This window comes from Saimiri boliviensis, chromosome 2, assembly GCF_048565385.1.
Source record: "Saimiri boliviensis isolate mSaiBol1 chromosome 2, mSaiBol1.pri, whole genome shotgun sequence".
Taxonomy (NCBI): domain Eukaryota; kingdom Metazoa; phylum Chordata; class Mammalia; order Primates; family Cebidae; genus Saimiri; species Saimiri boliviensis.
Window position 1 is genome coordinate 238,420,720 of NC_133450.1, and position 23,724 is coordinate 238,444,443.

At 53.8% G+C, this 23,724-nt stretch overlaps 1 protein-coding gene across 3 annotated transcripts; it reads right to left on the bottom strand.

Annotated features, from left to right (window-relative positions):
- Positions 1 to 1,375: 1,375 nt before the first annotated feature.
- On the bottom strand, positions 1,376 to 19,706 carry CARD19 (caspase recruitment domain family member 19). Of its 3 annotated transcripts, XM_003938178.4 has the most exons (6): positions 19,528 to 19,706; positions 6,817 to 6,959; positions 4,073 to 4,226; positions 2,677 to 2,736; positions 2,341 to 2,412; positions 1,376 to 1,665 (listed from the first exon to the last, which is right to left on the bottom strand). In XM_003938178.4, the coding sequence occupies exons 1-6, from the start codon at positions 19,532 to 19,534 to the stop codon at positions 1,550 to 1,552; spliced, it is 552 nt and encodes a 183-aa protein (XP_003938227.1). In that variant the 5' UTR covers positions 19,535 to 19,706; the 3' UTR covers positions 1,376 to 1,549. The 3 variants fall into 3 exon arrangements, with proteins under 3 accessions (XP_003938227.1, XP_010347081.1, XP_039330876.1); XM_010348779.3 differs by lacking the exon at positions 2,677 to 2,736; XM_039474942.2 differs by having other exon boundaries at positions 2,341 to 2,736.
- Positions 19,707 to 23,724: the final 4,018 nt, after the last annotated feature.

A 23,724-nucleotide genomic window follows, 5' to 3' on the forward strand; every position in this document is an offset into this window, starting at 1 on the left:
CTTCGCAGCTGGAACCAGGTGGTAAATTCCTAACCGGATTTCTGTGGGGGAGGGGCTGGGACGGAGCCCAGGCTGAAGGAGGCGTCCCGGGCAGGGCTCCCATTTCACAGGTGGGCAGCCAGGGCTGTCCCCCAGCTGTCCCCCCACCATGGGCACGGGGCAGCCGGCAGGTGCGAGGGCTCCAAGGCCCTGGCTTTCCTTGCCCCAGGCCCTCAGTTCCCTGAAGGGGCAGGCACTGTGATGACCCAAGCAGCGGGGCCGCTGGGTGATCGGAGGTCACAGCCCGGAGTCCAGACTCCACCAGCAGCCTGGTTCCCACGGTCCTGCGCGGTGACCCCGTGGCTGAGCAGGGCCCCTCCGGGAGCTGCCCCTTGCACCTCCAGTGTCTTCGCCCCTCTACCGCCTCCTTCTGAGGCAAAGCCTGGGTGTCTCCAGAAACCCCCTGGAAAACGCAAACTCATGATGATTCTGTGGGTTGAGAAATACTGTTGTTTCCCCACAAAAAGGCTTCCGGGAAGAGCAGACGAGGCAGAGATCAGGTCTCTGCCCAGGCTCAGCGGCCAGAGAGTGTGTGTGCGTGTGTGTGTGTGTGTGTGTGTGTGTCACAGAAGGTGGGAGGAGGGGACAGTCTGTGTGTGGGGACACCTGAGGTGGGAGGGGACAGTGTGTGCGGACATCTGAGTTGTGAGGGGACAGTGTGTGGGGACATCTGAGGTGGGAGGGGACAGTGTGTGGGGACATCTGAGGTGGGAGGAGACAGTGTGTGGGGACATCTGAGGTGGGAGGGGACAGTGTGTGGGGACATCTGAGGTGGGAGGGGACAGTGTGTGGGGACATCTGAGGTGGGAGGGGACAGTGTGTGGGGACATCTGAGGTGGGAGGAGACAGTGTGTGGGGACATCTGAGGTGGGAGGGGACAGTGTGTGGGGACATCTGAGGTGGGAGGAGACAGTGTGTGGGGACATCTGAGGTGGGAGGGGACAGTGTGTGGGGACATCTGAGGTGTGAGGGGACAGTGTGTGGGGACATCTGAGTTGTGAGGGGACAGTGTGTGGGGACATCTGAGGTGGGAGGGGACAGTGTGTGGGGACATCTGAGGTGGGAGGGGACAGTGTGTGGGGACATCTGAGGTGGTGAGCAGTACCTGGGGGCTTATCTGAGGTGGGGGCAGTGTGTGTGTGTCGGGGACATCTGAGGTATGGGGGCGGTGCCGGGGGGCTTATATCTGAGGCAGGTGAGCCCACGTGGAGGGTGTCTGCCTGACGTCTGTGCCAGCAGCCGGGGGTGCCGGGAGCACCAGGGCCCAGCCCCAGTGGGAGCAGCCATAGCTGCAGTAACCTCTGAAACCCTCCTGAGGTTGAGGAACGAGGCAGGCTGACAGCACTTGAATATTTAATCTGGGTCAGCACCTTGTAAGATGAAGATGCGTTTCTTACACAAATTGTAAATAATGAAAACTAAGCATTTAGAAAAAGCAGCAGCAGCTCTCACTGGGCTGGCTGGAGGACTCTTTGGCTGAGCGGCAGGGGAGGCCCGGGTCCGGGGCCCGTCAGAGCCCGCCCAGGTCATCTGCCAGGAAGGCCAGCAGGTAGCGGCTGACATGTCTGTCGATGATGACAGGTGAGAAGCCGAGGACGCGCCGGGTCCCTGGCAGGCCCTTGGGGTCTAGAAGACAAAAGGGGAGGCAAACGCTCGGGAGCCAGTCCCGCAGGAGAATTCTGTTTCCATCCGTCCCAAGGCGGGGGGCACTGGGGCAGGGTGCCCCTCCCGGTCATGGTCTCGGCTTGAGTTGAAAAGGCAAGAATTGGGCAGATTCCAGAGCCCCCAGCCCCCGTCCGAGTGCCCCATGGGCCTTTGGGTCCTGCTGTGTGTGTCTGTGTCTCTGCACCCAGTAGGCCTCCCAGCACAACAAACTCAGGCATCACAGAAAAGGGGAGATGGGCCAGGACAGTCCCGGTGCCAGCAGAGCAGCCTGGCAGGCTCCTTGTATCAGGTGTGGCTGGTGGAGACCCAAGGCCCTGGGGCAGGTGACCTGCTCAAGGGCCCCACATGGCTCAAGGTCAGAGGTGTGGCCAAAGTCACAGGTGTGGCAGCGCTTTCTAACACCTGGAGTCCTGGCTGCACCCTCCTCCCACTAGGGATCATCATTCTCTGGGTCCCAAGGGTGCAGGTGCAGCGGACTCTGGGGGTCTCCTCACATCCCATTTCTCACGAGCCCTGCCAAGTGTGGACACTGAGGTACAGAGAGGCCAAGGGGTCCTGAATTGGACAGGGTCCGGGGCCCTAGCTTGGTGGCAGAGCGGAAGCAAGCCCGGCCCGTGAGGGTCCGCCTGCACCCACCTGGCGGATAGCAGTACAGCAGCAGGGCCAGTCCCACGGCAAGGCCCAGGCCAGCCAGGAAGCTCACGGGTCCTGGGGAGAAAGCAGTGTGAACAGGGCCCCCCTGGGCCTCAGAGGGGCGGGGTCCTGAGACCCGGGGCTGCGCAGGGGAGTGCAGGTGCCAGGCTGAGGTGCTGCCTGAAGAGCCCCCAAGCGAGCACCGTAGGGGGTCTGTCACCAACAGAAGGCCAGGAATGGAGCCGGACTTGGGGTGGAGAAGCCCCTGAGGCGGAGATGGAGCCCTGGGGAGGGTAAAGAGAGAGGGAGAGAGAGGGAGGGGCAGCAGGGAGGCGTTACCCCTGTCACTCAGCTCGCCGCTCTGGCTGCCCGAGTCTAGCTCTGTGCAATCTGAATTCTCTGGAAACAAAACCACAGAGCACGGTTAGTCAGTCAATGGGCAGGGCCAGAGAGCAAGCCGGTCACCCCACAGGAAGCCCGAGGCCGTCACTGCCTCCCGGGGCTGCCAGGCCAGACCAGACCGCGGGACCTGAGGCCAGCCTTCCTCAGGAACTATGCACAGTCTGAGTCCTCTCCTCTGGTCCAGTTCTCGTGACTTCAAGGGCCATGGGCATCGGAGGGCCATTGTACCCTGGTGGCCACAGGCACCGAATGCAGCACGAACATCGCTGTGGACAGTGTGGCTGCTGTCAGCGTGGTGGCTGCCTCACTGGGTGCAGTTGGCCTGGAACTTTCTGCCCAGGCCTCCCTGGGAGGCTCTCTAGCCTGTGACGTGCTGGAGGCCTTTAGGCACCTGGGAGCCACAGATGATGCTCTGCCTGCAGCAGGGCCAAGGCTTGGCCCTGCCTGGTTCTGACAGCCCCCTGTGGCATACTGGTGGTTGGGGAGGGAGAGCCAGTCCCACCTTCGGGGCTGGGCCTGCCCTTGAGCTCTCCCTGCCCACCATCTGCACTGTGTCCTGTGGAGCCTGGGGAGGCCTCCAGGGGGTCAGAGACCCCAGGCCAGTAGCCTAGGACGAGCCAGCCCCATCCAGCCCCTCTGGTCTCTGTCCTATTGTCTGAGGACAGAGGGGCAGCAACCCCTCCTCCGAGGGCCCTGAACATGAAGGCGTCCGATCCAAGCTGCCATCTTTGCCTTGAGGTGTCTCCCAGGTCTTAGCAGTTCTGAGGGCCCCGGGCTACTGGCATCCACACGACTCCTGGGGCCTGACCGCACGCCGCCTGGGGACAGCAGCCTCAAAACCAAAATTCACGGGCTTGGGACCAGCCACCCGTGCCCGACAATGCCCTGTGGAAACACCCACACGTGTGCAGATTGCTGCAATGAAAGGGCCTGTCATGGGGTTGGGTAATTCCAGCTGGGGAATTACCCCCCTAGGAGCGCCCTGCAGCTGTGGGAACAAGGCTGCTACCCAGGCAGATACGAAGGGATCTCCCTGGAATGAGGCTAGAAAAGGAAGAGCAAGAGTAGATGTACAGGATGTCCCCTTCTGCGTGGGAACTGCCATGAGAGACGGAGGAGAGGGAGTGGAGACAGAGACTGCACCGCCTGAGCCTGCCACACTCTCCCCTCAGGGCCGTAGGGTGCCCTCTAGGGAGGGGCTGGGTGAGAGGGGATGCCAGGCCTGGGCTGCAGCGGACTTGGGCAGTCCGGAGGACATCCACACCATCAACAGCAGGCTGGGGTGCTCTCCCTGGCCAGCACCAAGCATGCGTGGCTGGGGGGTGAAACTTACGCAGAGCATGGCGGCTGGGCAGGCGGCCGTGCAGGGGCTGGGCGTGGATGTACAGGGCTCGGTAGAACTCCTGGCAGTCCCGCTCACCACTCCGCTGCAGGTGGCTCAGGAGGTCACAGAGCCGCACACGCAAGGACGCCTTGGGGTTCCGGAACTGAGGGTACAAGGGGGTGCCAGGGAAGATCAGGCCAGAGGGGCTGGCTGTGGGGCAGGGCAGAGTGCCAGGCTCAGGTCCCCAGCCTCAGCTTCCCCATCGGGTGTCAGGATACCTGCTGGACCCTGTGACGCCCTGCCCGCTACCCACACACCACAGTGCCTGACACTGCCTCTGTCGCAGGCATCACGGCTACTCCTCATACTCCCTGTGGGGCGGAAGGTTGGGAAACTGAGGCTGGGAGCGGTCACAAGGAAAGCACAGGGCCAGTGACATCGTTCCAAGTGTTGAGACTTAGTGTGGCTTCCTGTGTGACTTTAGCCAGCTACTCCACCCCCCTGAGACTTGGTTTCTTCATTTGTAAAAAGGGGATAATGAACCCACCCGGTAGGCTATGGCAGGGAATCAATGAAGTGATGGCATCAGTGCTGACTTCTGTTCTTTCTCAGTCTAGAGGAATGTGATTCAAGTATTTAAAAAATAAGTTGAAGCTCATTATATGGCTCATGTCTATAATCCCGGCACTTTGGGAGGCCAAGGCGGGCAGATCAGGAGTTTCAGGCTGGGAGTTTGACACCAGCCAGGCCAACATAGTGAAACCCCGTCTCTACTAAAACGATCAAAAATGAGCCAGGCATGGTGGTACATGTTTGTAATCCCAGCTACTTGGGAGGCTGAGGCCAGAGGATCACTTGAAACCAGGAGGCGGAGGTTGCTTTGAGCCGAGATCACACCTCTGCACTCCAGCCTGGGCCACAGAGACTCTCTCAAAACAAAACACAGAAAGAAAAAAAAAAAAAAAGTTGACGGAAGTGTTGGCTCTTTCGATGTGTCTGACAGAGACTGTGTGGTTCTCAAGGTCAGTGGACAGGCCACAGGGAGTCTGTGGCCTGGTGCTGCCACCTAGTGGCAACATGTCATTTACACGGCCGCAGGGAACTGGAGTTGCCATTCCGGGGCAGTGTGGAAATGAATGGCAGCCACATGGGTGACACGGGCTGCGGTGCCTGGGAGGAAGAAATCTGTGCTTTTCCTTGTATAAACATCTGAAACTTTCTAAACTTTTAAAAACTGAACATGTATTAGACTTCGATTACAATATTAAGAGATGGATTTGAGCGCCTAAACATGCAAATTGACTGTACCACCTTCCTAGCAGAAGCAGCGCCTGAGCCGGGAGCAGGGCCTGTGCTGACTCCTGTCCTGCTGTGGGCCAGCCTCACTGTTCCCGGAAATGCCCCAGCCCTCAGGACAGCCCTGCACATGGCACCATGACCCCTTGCAACGTGAGGAAATGACAGCTCCAAGAGGAGAAGGGACTCAATTGGAGTCACCCACAGGGGAAAGAGGCTGGCAGGACCCGTACCCCAAAGGCCTAGCAGTCTCTGGCACCCACAGCCCATCCCTCTGGTCTTGGTGACAGCTCTCAAGGAACAGATGGTTCAGCGGGGGCGCCAGAGCCACAGACGTGGGCAGGGCCGGCAGGGGATGCCCAACTCTCTCATCCCGTGTCCCCTCAGGGCCACTGGGCACTGGAGGGATGGGCAGAACAGACCTCCCAAGACAGAGCCCAGGAATTGCACCTTAAATGCCATCTCCAGCAGAGCCATCCTGGTGTGGCCAGCTCTGCAGCTCTGAGAGGCCAGGGCCATGTGACAGAGTGACAGCCACTGGCCCTGGGCACTTTCCCACGTAATAGGATGAACTCAGAATGTAACCTGACACTCCTGAGATGAGTGACCTGGGCAAGTGGCTGACTCTTGGGCCTTGAGACCACCTCTGTGAGATGGGGTGATGAGCGTGGCTGCCCACAGGGCTGGAGGGCCGTCGAGGGACGAGGGCCCTTGGGCAGGCATTTACTTGGCTCAGCTCAGCCAGTCCTCACCACACCTGCCAGCCCAGGGCTCAAGGCATCCACTCCGCCATGGGGAAGCTGGGGCTCCTGGGGGACCAGCCCGCTCAGCACTGCTGAGAGGGGCAGAGTGACGTGCGGCTGTGGGTCAGCGTCTGCTTGCCTAGAAGCTTGGCTGCCTACCTGCGACGTGCTGGGCTTTCCAGCCTCGTACAGTAGAAATTAGAGAAAAGGAAGCAAACGTTTGCCCACTTTGAACCTTCGGAAGATGCAGAGCGCAAAGCCCTGTGGCACTGGGGAGGGCCAGGCCCAGCCTCTGGTCCCCATCCCACTTCCGCTCTCCCTCTGCCCTCCCTCCTCAGCCCTCCCTCTCATCCCCTGTCTCATCTCCCCCACTACCACGTCTTACACTGTCGAGTGCTTCGTGTGTCATCACGTCTTATCTCCTGTAACCCTCCCAGCCACTGGAGAAGGGGAAAGCAAGCCCAATTACATATGAAGAAACCGAGGCACAGAGACCTGATGATGTTCTAGGCTCATTTGGGCTCACCCCAAAGGGCCAGTTTGTAGCTCAGGCAGCCTTAATAGTCAGGTCCAGCTGCGTCCCCTCTGAATCCTGACATACCTAGTGTGTCATCCTGTGAGAGAATGACCCAGGGCTGGTCACCAGCTTCTCCTCGCCCAGAAAGGAAGGGAAACTGAGCAGTGTCTTGGGCACCCCCCTCACCTCCTCAGCACCTTTTCCGCCTCCTTGTTGGTAAGGATCTGTGGGTAGTAGCGGTTCAGCTGGAGGATGATCCTGTCCACTTGCTGCTCACTCAGGCGCCCGTGGCCTGTCAGGAAAGGTGTGTCCTGCACCAGGCGGTCGCAGTAGGTCTGATCTAAAACAGACAGCACAGGAGCATGAGCCAGCACAGCCCAAGGGGACCAGAGATAGCAGCCTCATGCTGACACTGACCACAGGAGGCATCACCCCTGAGGAGGGTGCCCACCGAGGGTGTACACCTGCAGGGTCACAGCCCTCCCAGCCTGTGCGGCGCGCATTGCACAGCTGAGAGCTGCCCCTGCCCTGCCATCCTGCCTCCTGCCAACCTGCCTCGTCAGAAGGTCGAAGGGAGGGGTTGTGGTGGAAACCACTTTCACAGAGCTTATCACAGAAAACAAACTCAGAGGGGCTAAGAATCCACTTTTCAAGGGCTACCTGCAGGGCCATCAGGAAACAGCTGATGTCTGCGGAAGGCACAGGGGACACGGGTGGCTCAGAATGCCCAGGGCCAGGCGCGATGGCTCACGCTTGTAATCCCAGCATTTTGGGAGGCTGAGGTGGGTGGATCACTTGAGCTCCGGAGTTCAAAATTGAGAATGCCCAGACATAGGCTCTGCAGATCTTCACTGTGGCACAGATACAGGGACACAGGGCTCAGGGTGGCCCGTGCTGGCATCACCATGGGACACAATGTGTCTTCAAGGCCCTAAGAAGCTTCTACCAACAGTAAACCAGTCAGTTCTCCCAGAGTTAGAAACGCTTTTCACTTGCCTTTTTTTCCCCTAGCATCACTGTTAAGCATCATTGTACCATTCTTTCCCATTAAGAATGTTTCTTAGAACGACAGATCTTTAAGGCTGAGCGGTGGAGTGACGGCGGAGAGCATGGAGAGGATGGGGCACAGGATCCCAGCGGGGACTGAACCAGGGGACTGAACAAGTGTGTCACCTTACATACTTGTGGCCGCTTGTCCTGTTTCCCCACAGACAGAGGGGAAAACACAAAGAAAATAGCTACAGAATAGAACCCAAGAGAAAATGAGAAGGGAATCTAAATGTGTTACTATGAAAAAATCGACAAAACACAAAAGAAAGCAGTAAGAGAATAAATAAGGGTCAAAAAAGCTACAAGACATACAGGAAAAAAAATAGCAAAATGGCAGTAGTAATGCATTCCTTATTCGCAATTACTTCAAATGTAAATAGGTTAAACTTTCTTTTTTTTTTTTTTGAGATGGAGTCTTGCTCTGTTGCCCAGGCTGGAGTGCAATGGCCGGATCTTGGCTCACTGCAACCTCTTCCTCCTGAGTTCAAGCAATTCTCCCTGGGATTACAGGCACGTGCCACCATGCCTGGCTAGTTTTGCCATTTTTTTAGTAGAGACAGGGTTTCACCATGTTGGCCAGGCTGGTGTCAAACTCTTGACCTCAGGTGATCTGCCTGCCTCAGCCTTCCAAAGTGCTGGGATTACAGGCGTGAGTCACCGTGCCCAGCCAGACTTTCCTATCAAAAGGCATAGATAGGCAGAATGGATTTTTCAAACGTGATACGACTACACGCTGTCTACAAAAGACTCACTTCAGATCTAAAGACACAAAGAGGTTGAAAGTGAAAGGATGTAAAAAAAAATGCTGTACAAACAGTAACCAAAAGAGAGCTGAGGTAGCTATACTAATATCAGACAAAATAGACTACAAGTAAAAACTGTTATAAGAGATTAAAAAGTATATTATGTATTAATAAAAGGATAAATCCATCAAGAATATGTAACAGTTATAAACATATATGCACCCAATATCAGAGCTTCAAAATATATGAAGCAAACACTGGCAGAATTGAAGGGAGCAATAGATATCTCTATAATATTTGGAGACTTCAAAACACCACTTACAATAAGAGATAGAACCACCAGACAGAAGATAACTGAGGAAAGAGAGGACTCCAGCAACACCATAAGCCAATTACACCTGGTAGACATCTACAGAGCACTATATCCAATAATAGAGAATAGACGTTTTTCTCAAGTGTACATGAAACATTCCCCTAGATAGGTCACAAAATAAGTTTTATTTATTTATTTATTTTTTGAGACAGAGTCTCACACTGATGCCCAGGCTATAGTGCAGTGGTACGATCTCAGCTTACTGCAATCTCCATCTCCTGGGTTCAAGCGATTCTCCTGCCTCAGCCTCCCAAGTAGCTGGGACTACAGGGGTGTGCCACCTCGCCCAGCTAATTTTTTTGTATTTTTAGTAGAGACAGGGTTTTACCACGTTGGCCAGGTTGGTCTCGATCTCTGGACCTCATGATCCATCCACCTCGACCTCCCAAAGTGCTGGGATACAGGTGTGAGCCAACACGCCTGGCCAAAAATAAGCTTTAAAATATTTTAAAAGGTTAAAATCATACAACAATATTTTCTGATCACATAGAATGAAGCTATACAGCAATAATAGAAAACTGAAAAACTCACAAATATGATAAAATTAAATAGCCAATGAGGCCAGGAGTGGTGGCTCACACCTGTAATCCCAGTACTTTGGGAAGTTGAGGCAGTCAGATCACTTAAGGCCAGGAGTTTGAGACCAGCCTGGCCAACATGGCGAAACCCCATCTCTATTAAAAATACAAAAATTAGCCGTGCATGGTGATGCACACCAGTAATCCCAGCTACCTGGGAGACTGAGGCACAAGAATTGCTTCAATCTGGGAAGCGGAGGTTCTAGTGAGCTGAAATCGCACCACTGCACTCCAGCCTGGATGACAGAGTGAGAGTCTGTCTCAAACAACCAACCAATGGATCAAAAAAGAAATCATGAGGGAAATTAGGAAATCATATGAGAAAACCACACACACAGACACACACACACACACACACACACACACACACAGACACACAGACACACACACACACACACACCCTATACCACACCAAAACCTAAGGGATGCAGCAAAAGCAAAGCTGAGAGGGCAAATTAGAGTTGCAAATGCATATATTTAAGAAAATCTTAAATCAGTAACCTAACATTAGACCTTAAGGAATGAGAAAAGGAAAGAGCAAAGACCGGAGAGACTGAAGAACAAACTAAACCCAAAGGTCACAGAAGGCAGGAAATAATCAAGATTAGGGTGAAGACAAAGGAAATAGAGAATCAAAAAACTGTGGAGAAAAATCAAGAAAACCAAAGTTGATTCTCTGATAAGATCAATAAAAATGACGAAACTAGCTAGACCGACAAAAACAAGACTCAAATTACTATTATCAGGACCGAAAGTGAGGACATTACCACGAACTTTACAGAAATAAAAAGGAATATAAAAGTACACTATGAACCTCTGTATATCAACAAATTGGATAAATGAAATGAAAACATTCCCGAAACACAATCTACCAAAACTAAATCACAAATAAATAAAAAACCTGACCAATAACTAGTAAGAAGATTAAATCATTAATCAAAAATGTTCCAGGAAAGAAAAGCTCAGGACCAGATAGCTTTGTTGGTTCATTCTACCATACGTTTATTTATCTATTTTTTAATTTATTTTATTGCATTTTAGGTTTTGGGGTACATTTAAAGAAGAACTAATACCAATCTTCCTCAAACTTTTCCAAAAAAGCTGAAGAGGAGGGAACACTCCATAACGAATTCTCTGAGGTCAGCTTTACCCTGATTCCAAAGTCAGACAAAGATGCTTTAAGAAAAGAAAACCACTTTGGGAGACAGGCGAGAGGGTCACTTGAGGCCAGGAATTCAAGATCACTTGGGCAATACAGCAAGGCCTTGTCTCTGCAAAAAGAGAAAAATGCAAAAGAACACCACAGACCAATACTCCTTATGCATATTGATGGAAAAATCAGCAAAACACTAGCGAATCAAATTCAGCAGCATATTAAAAGAATTACAGATTGACTTATTCCTGGAATACAGGGATGGTTCAACATGTAAAAATGAAAAAATCTATCAAGGAAGTATACCGCATTAATAAGATGAAGGGAAAAAATTACACAGCCATTTCAGTTGATGCAGAAAAAGCATTTGATAAATGTCAAGATCCTTTCTTGATAGAAACATTCAATTAATTAGGTCTAGAAGATGCTATGGTTTGAATGTGTCAAAAAGCATGTATTGGAAACTTAATCCCCAAGGTAATGGTACTGAGAGATAATGCCCAACGAGAGGTGTGTAGGTCATGAGGGCTCTACCGTCATGAATGGATTAATGCCAATCACAAAAGGGCTCGAAGCTTCACGTTGGTTTCTTCCTCTCTAGCCCTTCTGCCTTCCACCATGGGATAACGCAGCAAGAAGGCCCTCACCAAACGCCACCTTGGACTTCTAAACCTCTAGAAGCATGAGCCTAAAAATTTCTGCTCATTATAAATTCCCCAGTTTCAAATGTTCTGTTCTAGCAGCACAAAATGGACTAAAACAGAAGGTAACTTCCTCAACATGATAAAGGCTATAGAGTTGGCACTCTGTCTCTGCAGGTTCCATATCCAGGGATTAAGTCAACAACAGATATAAAATATTTGGGAAAAAGCAATAAAAAATAACAATACAACAAAAAATACAAGTTTTAAAAATGCAGTACGACACTTATTTACGTAGCATTTACATTGTGTTAGCTATTATAAGTAACCTAGAGATGATTTAAAATATATGGGAGGATGTGTGTAGGTGCAAATATTATACCATTTTATATAAGGGGTTTGAATATCCTCAGTTTTTTTGTTTTTGTTTGTTTGTTTGTTTGTTTTTTGGTTTTTGGGTTTTTTTTTGAGACGGGGTCTTGCTCTGTTGCCAGGCTGGAGCGCACTGGTACAACCTTGGCTCACTGCAACCTCCGCCTCCTGGGTTCAAGTGATTCTTCCGCCTCAGCCTCCCGAGTAGCTGGGATTACAGGCATGTGCCACCATGCCCAGCTAATTTTTGCATTTTTAGTAGAGATGGGGTTTCGCCATGTTGGCCAGGATAGTCTCCATCTGTCAACCTTGTGATCCACCTGCCTCGGCCTCCCAAAGTGCTGGGATCAAAGTGCTGGGATTACAGGCAGAGCCACCTCACCCAGCCTGTTGAAGGATATTTTTATATGAAAAGCCGACAGCTCACATCATACCTTAATGGTGAAAGACTGAAAGCTTTCTCTTTAAGATCAGGAAATGAAGATGTCTACTTTCACCACTTCTGTTCAACCTAGTATTGGAAGGTCTAACCAGAGCAATTAGGCAAGGCAAGGAAAAGGGAATAAAAGGCATCCAAATTGTAAAGGAAAAAGTAAACTTTCTTCTGTTCACAGATGACGTGATTCTAAATAGAGAAAACCCTAAAATCTTTTTTTTTTTTTTCTTTTTTGAGACGGTATCACTCTGTCACCAGGCGCCAGGCTGGCGTGCAGTGGCGCGACCTCGGCTCACGGCAACCTCCGCTCCTGGATTCGAGCAATTCTCCTGCCTCAGCCTCCTGAGTAGCTGCAACTACAGTAGCATGCCGTCATGCCCAGCTAATTTTTTGTATTTTTTAGTAGAGATTTTTGAGCTTTTTACACGAATTTTGGAGGTTTCACCATGTTGGCCTGGACGGTCTCAATCTCTTGACCTCCTGATCCACCTGCTTTGGCTTCCCAAAGTGCTGGGATTACAGGCGTGAGCCACTGCACACAGCCAAAATCTTTTTCTTTAAAGTTAGAGTTAATTAAAATCATGCAGCAAGGTTGCAAGATATAAAATCAACACACCAAATTATTTCATCTCTACATACTAACAATGAACAATCCAAAAACTAGGAAAACTACTCAATTTACAATAGCATTGAAAAGAATAAAATACTTACGGAAAAATTTAATCAAGAAGATGAAAATCTTGTACACTGAAAACCACAAAACACTGCTGCAAGCACTACCCAAAGCAATTTACAGATTCAAAGCAATCCCTATCAAAACCTCAAGGGTTTTTTGCAGAAATAGAAAAACCCAACTCCTATAGAATTTCAAGATACCTGTATAGCCAACAACAAAAATCTTAAAAAAGCAAAACAAAACACCACCACCATCACCACCACCACCACCAAAACAGGGTTGGAAGACTCATATTTCCTGCTTTCCAAAATTAGTGTAAAAAGCTACAATAATGAAAACAATGTGGTACTATCGTAAAGAAAGATGTATGGGTCACTGGCATAGAATAAGAGAGTCTAGGGCAGGCATCCCCAAACTTTTTACACAGGGGGCCAGTTCACTGTCCCTCAGACTACTGGAGGGCTGCCACGTACTGTGCTCCTCTCACTGACCACCAATGAAAGAGGTGCCACTTCCTGAAGTGCAGCGGGGGGCCGGATAAATGGCCCCAAGGGGCCGCATGCAGCCCACGGGCTATAGTTTGGGGACGCCTGGTCTAGAGTTAAACTCTATTTTTAATTAAAAGAGTGGGAAAAAACAGAGTGAAAAAACAGTTCATATAAATAGGAGAAATATTTGCAAAGCATATATCTCATAAGGGATTAGTATTCATACTCCATAAAGAACTCCTATAACTGAACAGCAAAAGACACAAAGAATGAAATTCAAAAACAGGCAAATAACTTGAATAGAAATTTCTCTAAAGAAAATATACAACTGGCCAATAAGACCCTGAAAAAAATGCTCATCACACCTGTAATCCCAGCACTTTGGGAAGCTGATGCGGGTGCGTCACCTGAGGTCAGGGGTTCAAGACCAGCCTGGCCAACACGGAGAAACTCCATCTCTACTAAAAATACAAAAATTACCCGGGCATGGTGGTGTGTACCTGTAATCCCAGCTACTTGGGAGGCTGGACAGGAGAATTGCTTGAACCTGGGAGGCGGAGGTTGCAGTGAGCCGAGATCGCGCCACTGAACTCCAGCCTAGGAGACAGAGCGAGACTCCATCTCAAAAAAAAAAAAAAAAAAAGCTCATTAGTCATTAAGGAAATGCAAACTCAAACCACAATGAGATATCACTTCATACTCATTAGGATAGCTATATATTATAATATAACAAGTGTTGGTAAGGATATGAAGAAATTCAAACTCTTGGGCATTACTGGTGAAAATGTAAAACAGTGCAGTCACTGTGGAAAAAAACAGTATGGCAGTTCCTCAAAAATGTCAACATAGAATTATTGTGTGATCCAGAAATTCTACTTCCAGGTATATACCCTAGACAATAAAAGCAGGACCTCTGCCGGGTGCCATGGCCCACACCTGTCATCCCAGCACTTTGGGAGGCCGAGATGGGCAGATTGCTTAAGGTCAAGAGTTCAAGACCAGGCTGGACGACACGGCAAAGCCTGTCTCTACTAAAAATACAAAAAAATTAGCTGGGTGTGGTGGCACGTGCCTGTAGTCCCAGCTATTCAGGAGGCTGAGGCAGGAGAATTGCTTGAACCCGGGAGGCAGAGGTTGCAGTGAGCTGAGGTCGTGCCACTGCACTCCAGCCTGGCACCTGGTGATGGAGTGAGACTCTGTCTCAAAAAAAAAAAAAAAAAAAAATACAGGCCAGGCGTGGTGGCTCATGCCTGTAGTCCAGGCACTTTGGGAGGCAGAGGTGGGTGGATCATGAGGTCTGGAGTTCAAGACCAGCCTGGCCAACATGGTGAAACCCTATCTCTACTAAAAAAAATACAAAATTTAGCCGGGCATGGTGGCGAACGCCTGTACTTCCAGCTACTGGGGAGGCTGAGGCAGAAGAATCGCTTGAACCCGGGAGGTGGAGGTTGCAGTGAGCCAAGATCAGGCCACTGCACTCTAGCCTGGGTGGTAGAGCGAGACTCCGTCTAAATAAATAAATAAATAAAATAAAATAAAAATACAAAAAACTAGCCAGGTGTGGTGGCACTCGCCTGTGGTGACAGCTACTGGGGAGGCTGAGGCATGCGAATCACTTGAATCCGGGAGGCAGAGGTTACAGTGAGCCAACATCACACCACTGCACTCCAGCCTGGGCAACAAAGTGAGACTGTGTCGTAAATAAATAAATAAATGCAGGAACTCAATGAATACTTGCACACTGGTTTACATAGCAGCATTATTCAAAATAGCCAAAAGATGGAAATAGTGCAAATGCTCACCAAAAAGATGAATGAAATTATCAAAATGTAGTGTATATGTATATGTATATATATATGCGCAATGGAATATTATTCAGCCCTAAAAACAAAGGACATTCTGATACATGGATGAACCTTGAAAACATTATGCTAAGTCCAATAAACAAGTAACAAAAGGACAGATATTATATGATTCCACTTATATGAAGTACTTAGAGCAGTCAAATTCATAGAGACAGGAAATAGAACAGAGATTATCAGAAGAAGCAAGGGGAGTTATTGTTTAATGGGTACAAAATTTCTGTTTGAGATGATACAGAAGTTCTGGAAATGGACAGTGATGATGTCTGCACAACACTGAGTCAATTTAAATCACTGAAGTGTACACTGAAAAATGGATAAGAAGGTACATTTTATGTTTCTGTATATTTTCTCACAAAAAAATGTAAATGGAAAAGAAACTCTGGCTTGTCCATACAACGAATATTATTCAGTGCTAAAAAGAAATGAAGGCTGAGGCCAGACACGGTGGCTTACGCCTGTAATCCCAACACTTTGGGAGGCCAAGGCCGGTGGATCACTTGAGGTCGGGAGTTTGAGACCAGCTGGACTAACATGGAGAAATCCCATCTCTACTAAAAATACAAAATTAGCCAGGCGTGGTGGCACATGCCTGTAATCCCAGCTACTTGGAAGGCTGAAGCAGGAGAATCGCTTGAACTGGGGAGGCAGAGGTTGCAGTGAGCTAAGATCATGCCATTGCATTCTAGCCAGGGCAACAAGAGCAAAACTCCGTCTCAAAAAAGAAAAAAAAAAAAGAAAGAAAGAAAAAAGAAATGAAGGATGGGCACAGTGCCTGTAACCCCAGCACTTTGGGAGGCCGAGGCAGGAGAATCGTTTAACCCGGGAGTTGGAGGTTGCAGTGAGTTGAGAGCATGCCACTGCACTCCGGCCCAGGTGACAGAGTGAGACTGTCTCAGAACAAAAACAGTCATCGTGTTGGACACAGTGGGGCCCCTCTCGGGTTTCCTCCTTGAGGCACAGACTCAACAGACTGTTTCACTTCCTCAGGTCTCTTTCCAGTCGCCACTGCCTCCTGGCTGGTCTTTCTGTACCACAGAATGTGGTGGACCTGCCCGAAAGCAGCCATGCTCCATGGTGCCCTGTGTAGACCCCGCAGACCGAGGCCCAGGTGAGAACAGCCCGTCTTAGCACGCTTGCCCTGCACCAGGTTCAGGACCATGGTGATGGGCAGATCCGTCCACATCCTCCAAGGGCTCACAGCGTATGGGTGCGGGCTGGCATTCACCAAGCAACCCCACGAACATGTCCTTATCCCACAGATACCTGCCTTCAAGAGAGTAACAGGGGGGCCATCCTGGTACACAGTGGCTACCCCCAACGATGCCCACTTGAGGCCATCAGCCACCCCATCATCTGGCTGAAGCCACTCGCCATGGGCCGCACAGGGAGGCAGTGTCTGGGGCTGGGAAGTCTGGCTCAGCCCTCACCTGCACTGAGTCCCCCAGCAGCCTATGCAGATTCGCCAGCAGCCCCATCATGGTGAGGAAGCCAAGCACAGGGATGCCAAGTGACCTGCCAAGGCCACATGGACAGGCTCCAGTGCCTGCAGCCCTCTAGTTCAAGAACGAAAATGAATTAGCCACAGAACAATCCCGTATGTCTGGCATTCTGTGAGCCCTACATCTACCTACAACCTTCATCCTTCCAACAGCTCTGCGACATAAGGATGACCACAGCCTCCATTTTCAGACAGGGAAACTAAGACACAGTGAGAAGATAAGGCACCTGCCCGAGACTGCAGCCAGATATGAAGTGACTGATCAAGATCCGGGCCCAGGCACAGCCGTGTTGAGGACCACCTGTTGACATCCAGACATTCCGCCCCTCTGATGAACATGCGAATTCACTGTAATCAGCTACAGCAGTCTACTCCCCCTGCCAGACCAAGAGCAGGCCCAAGGCTGTCCTCTCCAGCGCTGCCCACGTGGCTGGGCACACAGCTGGTGCTCACTAAAGAGTTCTGCAATGAATGATCCAAGGCCCAAGGGCAAGGGCTGTAGGTGGACCGTGGCCAGCATCCCGTAGAGGCCTCCTCCTGCTCCACAAGCCGCTAGCCAGGCAGAGCCTCCGCGGCTGCAGAGCCATGAGTCACCGTGAGCCATGAGTCAGCTGGCATAGGCAGCATGGTCCAGGTTCTGAATCCGGGCTCTGCGGCTTGGGGGCTCTGTGCTTCCTGTGGTTGCCTGCAAGTTGTGCACACAAACTACACACAGGCAGCACTTGGAAGCCAGAAAAGGCACAAGAAAGGAAACCATCTCAGTGCCAGCTCCCCGTAAACAAGTCTCTGAACTGTTTACAGGACAAAGGAAGATGGCTCGCTCTGGCACACACCCGCCAAGCCTTCACCACACCCACATCCCACATCCCCTGCCTTCTTGCCAAGCTGGCACCAGGCCCATGGACCCACACTCTATCACCCCAACATGAACCTTACCAGCCCAGACTGATGCCCTCAGCCTGGCATTCAAGGCCCCGTAGGAGCGGGCCCCAACCACGCTCACCCAGCCCTCTAGGCCCATGAGACTTTCCTGCCTGGCAGCCCCCAATAGCACCATTCCATCTGCAACCCCCATCCTGGGCTGAGAATACCTATTCCTTGGTTTCTACCTCGTTATCTCATGCTCAGCTTGCTGTCCTACCTATAAGAGACCTTCCTGAGTTCCTCCGGCCCCAAACCAATTGGAGTCCAGGCACTTGGACATCAACCTCCCCTCCTGAATTTCTTCTAGAAGTCCCCTTTTCCCAGTGCTGAGCCCAGCTAAGACTGCTCACTGCCCGGCACAGCCCAGGAGGTAACTTGTCAAGCACCTGCTGCACACGGACACCTCCTCAGTGTTCTGCAGGCACTGGCTCACATGCGCTGCTCAGAGAGAGGGCTGGCACGAGGTAGGCCCTCAGTTGCTGCACAGAGGCAGTGAGCCTGGGATTACAGGTCTGCAGCCTCGCAGGGCTGTCCATATGACCCTCCCAGAGCTGTGCTCCATGGGCCTTGGTTCCCCATCCCCAAAACTAAGGGTTGTGAGGGAATGTCTCCAGGCCCAGGGGGTAGACGCAGGAGGTGGGAAGCCTACACAGCTCCCACTCTCTCGAAAAGGTGAAGCTGACAGTCGGAGCCTTCGGGGACCCCTGCCTGATGTGCTCTCCCAGCTCCACGGTCCCTTTGTGCAAGAAGGCTTCTCTGACGGACAGCAAGGGACAGGGTCCCTTTGTGCAGGAAGGCTCCTCAATGGACAGCAAGGCCTCCGGCTGCCTCCTTGGAGACCAACACAGCTCTGAATTGTGCCCCAGTCATTTTGATGAACTCGCTAAGGGAGCTAGGGAATCCTACCCCGGGCAGGGCACAGTTTAAGACTTTGCTTCCCCATCTGTACACAGACAAGATATTCCACGTGTCCCCATCTGATCATTTTGGACAGGAATCACCCAGCGTAAGGTCCAGTGTACAGTAAGTGCTCAGAAATGGTAGTCACAAATAAGAAGGGTTCGAAGGGAGGACAAAGGGGAACAGGTGGCAGCTGGGGTCTCTTCTGGCCTGGTGTCCTGGAAGTCATCTGTTTCCAGCCCAGGAGATCCTATTTGTGTGCAGGACCCAGGTTGAAACTCAAGTGAGCGAGCACGGAGGAGAGAGGACTAGGGAATTCTGGGGCCACCCTGACCCCCTGAGCCAATTCTGCGCCATGAAGCAGAACATTGAGAATCAAGTGTGGCTTCTGGGAACCCCCATATTCCCTGACCCGGCTGCCATGGGGTCCTTTACCAGCTTATCACCCTCCTGGGGCTTCTCCAAAAGGGGAAAGTCCACAGAGCAGGGTCACCCTGTTTGTCTGAGATCAGGAGGACGGTGGGCAGGTGCTCAGACCAGAGAGGCCCCGGCGAGGATGGCTGGGCTGGGGCCACCAGCGTGGAGCACAACAGCTTTGGAGGGTCCACTTGCTGTTCACGATTCCCTTAGGCCTAAACAGGGGCAAGGGGTTCGTGGATCCCCGAGGGAGTCTGGGAGGCTGCACAGAGACCCACAGAAAGGACACGCCTCCGAGGAACGCATCTCCAGTCCCGCGACCTCGTTTGGGTGGTGGCAAGGATGGAGCGTTGTTTCCATGGCCAGAATCACAGCAGGTCCGTTGCGAATGCTCCTTGGTGTCATTTCTACCACCGCCTACTATTTCAGACCAAACTCCCCACCGCGGGACACCTCCCAACACAGATCTGCAGCGGCCGAACCCAGACCTTGGCCGTGCAGCCCCACCCCGGAGCTGCCCTGTAGCCTCCGCCCTCTTCGGCCCCGCGCCTGGCCACCGCCCATCGTGCCGGGCACCGCCTCGGCTGGCACGGCCCCGCCGGGCAGAAGCCCCGGGACACCCACCACCTCTCGAGGGTGCACCCACGCACCACCGGCAGCTGACGGGCCAAGGTCACTGGGCCGCCGAAGCCCAGGCGCGGCCTGCAAGGCGACTCGCAAAGCAGCCGGACCCTCGGGCCGGGCCACCCATCCAGGGCGCCCGCACCCCTGCGCCCAGCCAGCCCCGCGCCCACCTGTCATGGCGATGGACACGGCGCCGCCTGCAGTCCCCAGATGTCTGCCGCGCCGTGCGTGCACCCCTCGGTCAGCCGCCCGGTCCACTCGCTCCAGTGACTGCCGCCCGCGGGCCGTGCTCTCCCGCCCCTTTTCACTAGGCCCGTCCCCCGGCTTCTGCAGTGTAGCCTCGGGGAGTCTAAGCCCCGCCCCTCACTTAGCCCCGCCCCTTTCCGGTAGACCCCGCCCCTGCCGCGCCCTCCACGGCGCCGCCAGGGCTCTAAACTCCGCCCCTCACTCGAGTTCCGCCCCCTTGCCGCCCTGGGTTAGGCCGCTGCGAGGATCCTTGATCCCCGCCCCTCACTCGAGCCGCGCGCCTCCAGGAGTCCTGAGCCCCGCCCCGTCGCGAACCCCGCCCCCTCCTCCGGCTTCCGCGCCTCCAGGAGCCCCGGGCCCCGCCCCTTCCTGCTCGACCTGGCGCTGCGGACGTGGGCGGGCGCCACCCGACTCCCGCCTCTCCCAGCGTCGGTTAAGACGCCGTGAGGGGCCCAGAGTCCCTCCCCTCGCTGGGCGCAGACCCCGCGGGCGGTGACCGGCAGCCTTAAGCCCCGCCTCTCACTCGAGCCCCGCCCGCATTCGAATCCCGCCCTCGGCGCGGCCTCAGCTGCTGCGGCTGCGCGCCTCCCGGGCCCCGCCCGCTCCTGCCGGGGGCCGCGTCCGCCTCGGGCCCGCCCTTCCGGGCCCCGGCGCGCCGAGTGGCGGAGTCGGGGCCCAGGTGGCACGGGCGGTGGCCCGCCGCGTCCGCCGCCCGCCCTCGGCCTCGCGCCCCACCCCTGGGACGAGGAAACTGCGGCTCTGAGAGGGGACGTCACGGACCCGAGGTCATGCGGGAAGCCCGGCCCTCGGTGGTGCAGGGCCGGCCTGGGGCACGAGGCCGGCGGGCGTCCAGCACCGCACGGGGACCAGCCGGAGCAGGCGGTGCACAGCGATGCTCTCCCAAGTCCAGGGGAGAAGGTGCACCCACCGGGGCGACCTCGCGGGGCGTGGGCATCGCCTTCTTGGGGGACCCCAGTCGCCCACCTTCAAAAGGAGCCGCTAGCGTGGCAGGGTGACCCTAACGAGGGAGGTCACCTAACCTGCCTGAGCCTCAGTTTCCTGGACTGTGAAATGTGTGACCTCGGGCAAAGTCGCCACCTTCCCGTCCGCTTTCCCTCTTCTCGCAGGCCTGGCCTTTCCAGCCCCGGCGCCCTGCGCAAGGATCCCCGGCCCCACGTGGTGCCAACGCGTTGGGCCCCAGCCAGGAAATGGGAGACCCGAGGCGGAAGAGCGGCGCCCTCCCGGCCGCGGCCGCCTCCCTCCCCGCCTCCCTCGCTGCCTGTGTTGGCCGTTCCTCCATAGCAGCTCTAATTTGAGATGCCGGAGCCCGAGCCGGCAGGGGGGTGCCCAACGCAGCGTTCACTTCTGGGACAGCACAGTGGTCCCTGCAGTCCGTGCGCTGCCCATCGCTGTGCCTCCGTTCTCCCCTGTGCCATGACCTGCCGTCAGGGCCCGCATACAAGGCGTCTGGAGAACGGGTGCCGTTGTCACCTGGTAACCTCAAAACTCTTGGGGCCCAGTCATGGTCACTGCACAGCAGCCACCCTTGTCCCCAAACACGGAAGGTGAGCCCCTCCCCAGGTTCCCTGGGAGGCCAGGTTGCCATCAGACCCAACCTGCCCCAGGCCCATGGACAGGACCAGCCCCGGGGCGGGAGGGCAGTGCCCAGCCTGTGGATCCTTCCGGGCCTCTCATTGGCATGTGTGCCTGGGTGAGTCCGGGTGCTCCCTGGGGGGACCCAGAGGGGGATTCCCCAGAGGGCCCCGTGTCCCAGTGGGATGCGACCTGACCCCAATTCTGCATCCATCCCACTGTTATGGTGTCCAGTACTTACCTTTCTGGGTTTATTTTGCACATACTCTTGCCACTGAGTGATTTCAGAGCCATAAGGGTGGGGACCGAGTGGAAGGGGGACACAGTGGCGACCTCAGGGGTTTCAGGCACTGCCCACCTTCAGGGAGCCCCCACCCCAGCCCCTTCTGGGGAAGCCAGCATCCCACCTTCACATCCACTCGTGCACCCTCAGGACTGCCCCTGGCCATGTGACGGACAGGGAACCTGAGGCTTGGAGCATGAAGTCCCTTACCCAAAGTCTAGCAGCCAGACGCGGCCTCCCAGGTACAGGTCACTGCTCCCTGTCCACCCTAGGGTTTGAAGACGATTTACTTCAAGGAACCCAAGTTTGCATTCAGGAACTCAAAGCCCTCTGCCCTCTGGGATACGCCCTCCAAGCCTATGGGATGGAAGGCCTCGGCCGAAGGTCGAGGGGTCCACAGCCAGGATGCCCACTGCAGGGGCTGCAGGAAGGCACAGGCACCCCCACAGTCAAAGGGCAGGTCCTGGGTGTTCCCCTGCACACGCATCCTCCCTCCTGGCCAGCCCCGGCTGCCGGGACCCCAAATAGAAAGTGAGGTCCTGGGAAGGTGGGGGCCCCTTAGAAAGTGTGAACTGAGGTGAAGTGTGAACAGGAAGCCCTGCCCTTGGATAGTCAAAAACAGAGCTGGACTGTGGTTATAGATGTAGAAACATTTTATTCAAGACTCTTGTGATAGGGGAAGAGAGATGTCAGAAGAGAACTTGGCTCCACTCCAAATACAGCAAGGACAAGTGGGACTGGAGGGGGCTCTCAGGATGGAAAACAGGAAGAGGAGACATTGGGGTGAGGGGGATCCCGGCTGACAGAATTCTTGCAAAGATAGGCTGGACTGACGAGACCTCACCCAGGGATGGGGGGGTGAGGACCCGGACTGGGTATCAGGGGGGATCAGGTATCCAGGGTGGGGAGTTCTTGCTAAACTCACTAGGAGGGTTCTTGACTGAAACTGGATTTTTACAAAAAAGTTCATGAACGGGCCAAGGAGAGAGTTGAGGGGCCTGACTAAAGTTCGGTCAAGGAGAGGATCTTTGTCAACGTCACAGATGCCCTGGCCCTGACACCCCCTCCTCTGAATGGCCCCCACCTTGCTATTGGCTTCTCTCAGATTTTCTTGCCATCACATGCTTGATCTCATGAGAAAGCAAGCACAATTTTACACGCAGACAAAGCTCGTTTCCACGGGGGTTCTTTGCACTGGGTGGGGTGGGGGCACTTCCCCCTGGTTTTCTTAGGGCCAGCCTTTCCCCACTCAGGCCCCTGCTACCTGCCCCCCCGCCCTCGTGAGCTGTCTCTTCCAGGCCCAGCCCTGCTCCCACCTCAGTGGCCACCATCCCTGTTATCTCTTGCCTGGAAGGTGGCAGCTGTCTTCTCACGTCTTACTGGTTCCCTGTCCCATCCTTTACCCCACAGCCCAGAAACCACATGGTGGCCACAGGGGCCATAACACTGAATCTGACCATCCTCCTCCCCCACCCCAGGCTCACAGCCTTCCTGTTCCTCCAGCAGCCAGCTCTGCCATTTACAAATCTTCATGTGTGCCGTGACCTCCACGCAGAATGCTCTTCCCAGCTCCCTACCTAGCATCCTTGCCCACCTTGGACTCTGGCCCTTCCAGACCACATCACTTGCCACCACACCCCACTGTGCCCAATGACGGTTTCCCTACTGACCATCCCCTGTGCTGCAGTGTTCATTTCACAAGGGCTGGCATGCAGGAGGCACTTAATAAATGCCAATGGATAGCTATGTTGACGATTAGGGTTAAGGATAGAAGGGTGAGGACAGATACTGTAAAAATGACAGGGTGGCCTCCCCGAGAGACTGAGGCCGAAGATGGGGTGTTCCTAGGTCAGGCATAGGAGGGATGCCACCCCCATGGGCTGTGGGAGAGCTGCACGGCTGAAGCTGACTATGACCAGGCCAAGAGGTGACGGTGGGTGATGAGGGGCCTGAACACTGAGGAGCGAGGACATTCTCCTCCCACATTCTCACATGGTCAGGGGCCATCATTTATCCATTCAGTCGCTCATTAATTCATCCAAAAAATGTCCCCTAAACATATGCCCAACCTAGAGCTAGATCACAGGGAAGACAGGAAGCCCTACCCACCATGGAGCTTCCCTGTTACCAGAGGACACAAACACACATTGGCATGTTGATCTGTGAAGAGCTAGGGAGGTGAGTCAGGCAAAGAAAGAGGTGGAAGATGCCTGTCAGGCTGCCAGCCTCCCAGGTGGCCGCAGCA

What these genes read in the sequence shown, in the direction of transcription:
- CARD19 (XM_039474942.2), bottom strand. An exon ending in CCAACAAGGAGGCGGAAAAG is followed by an intron (nt 4,227 to 6,816) that starts GTGCTGAGGAGG and finishes TTGTACCCTCAG; the next exon opens with TTCCGGAACCCCAAGGCGTC. An exon ending in GCTGTACTGCTATCCGCCAG is followed by an intron (nt 1,666 to 2,340) that starts GTGGGTGCAGGC and finishes TTTGTCTTCTAG; the next exon opens with ACCCCAAGGGCCTGCCAGGG.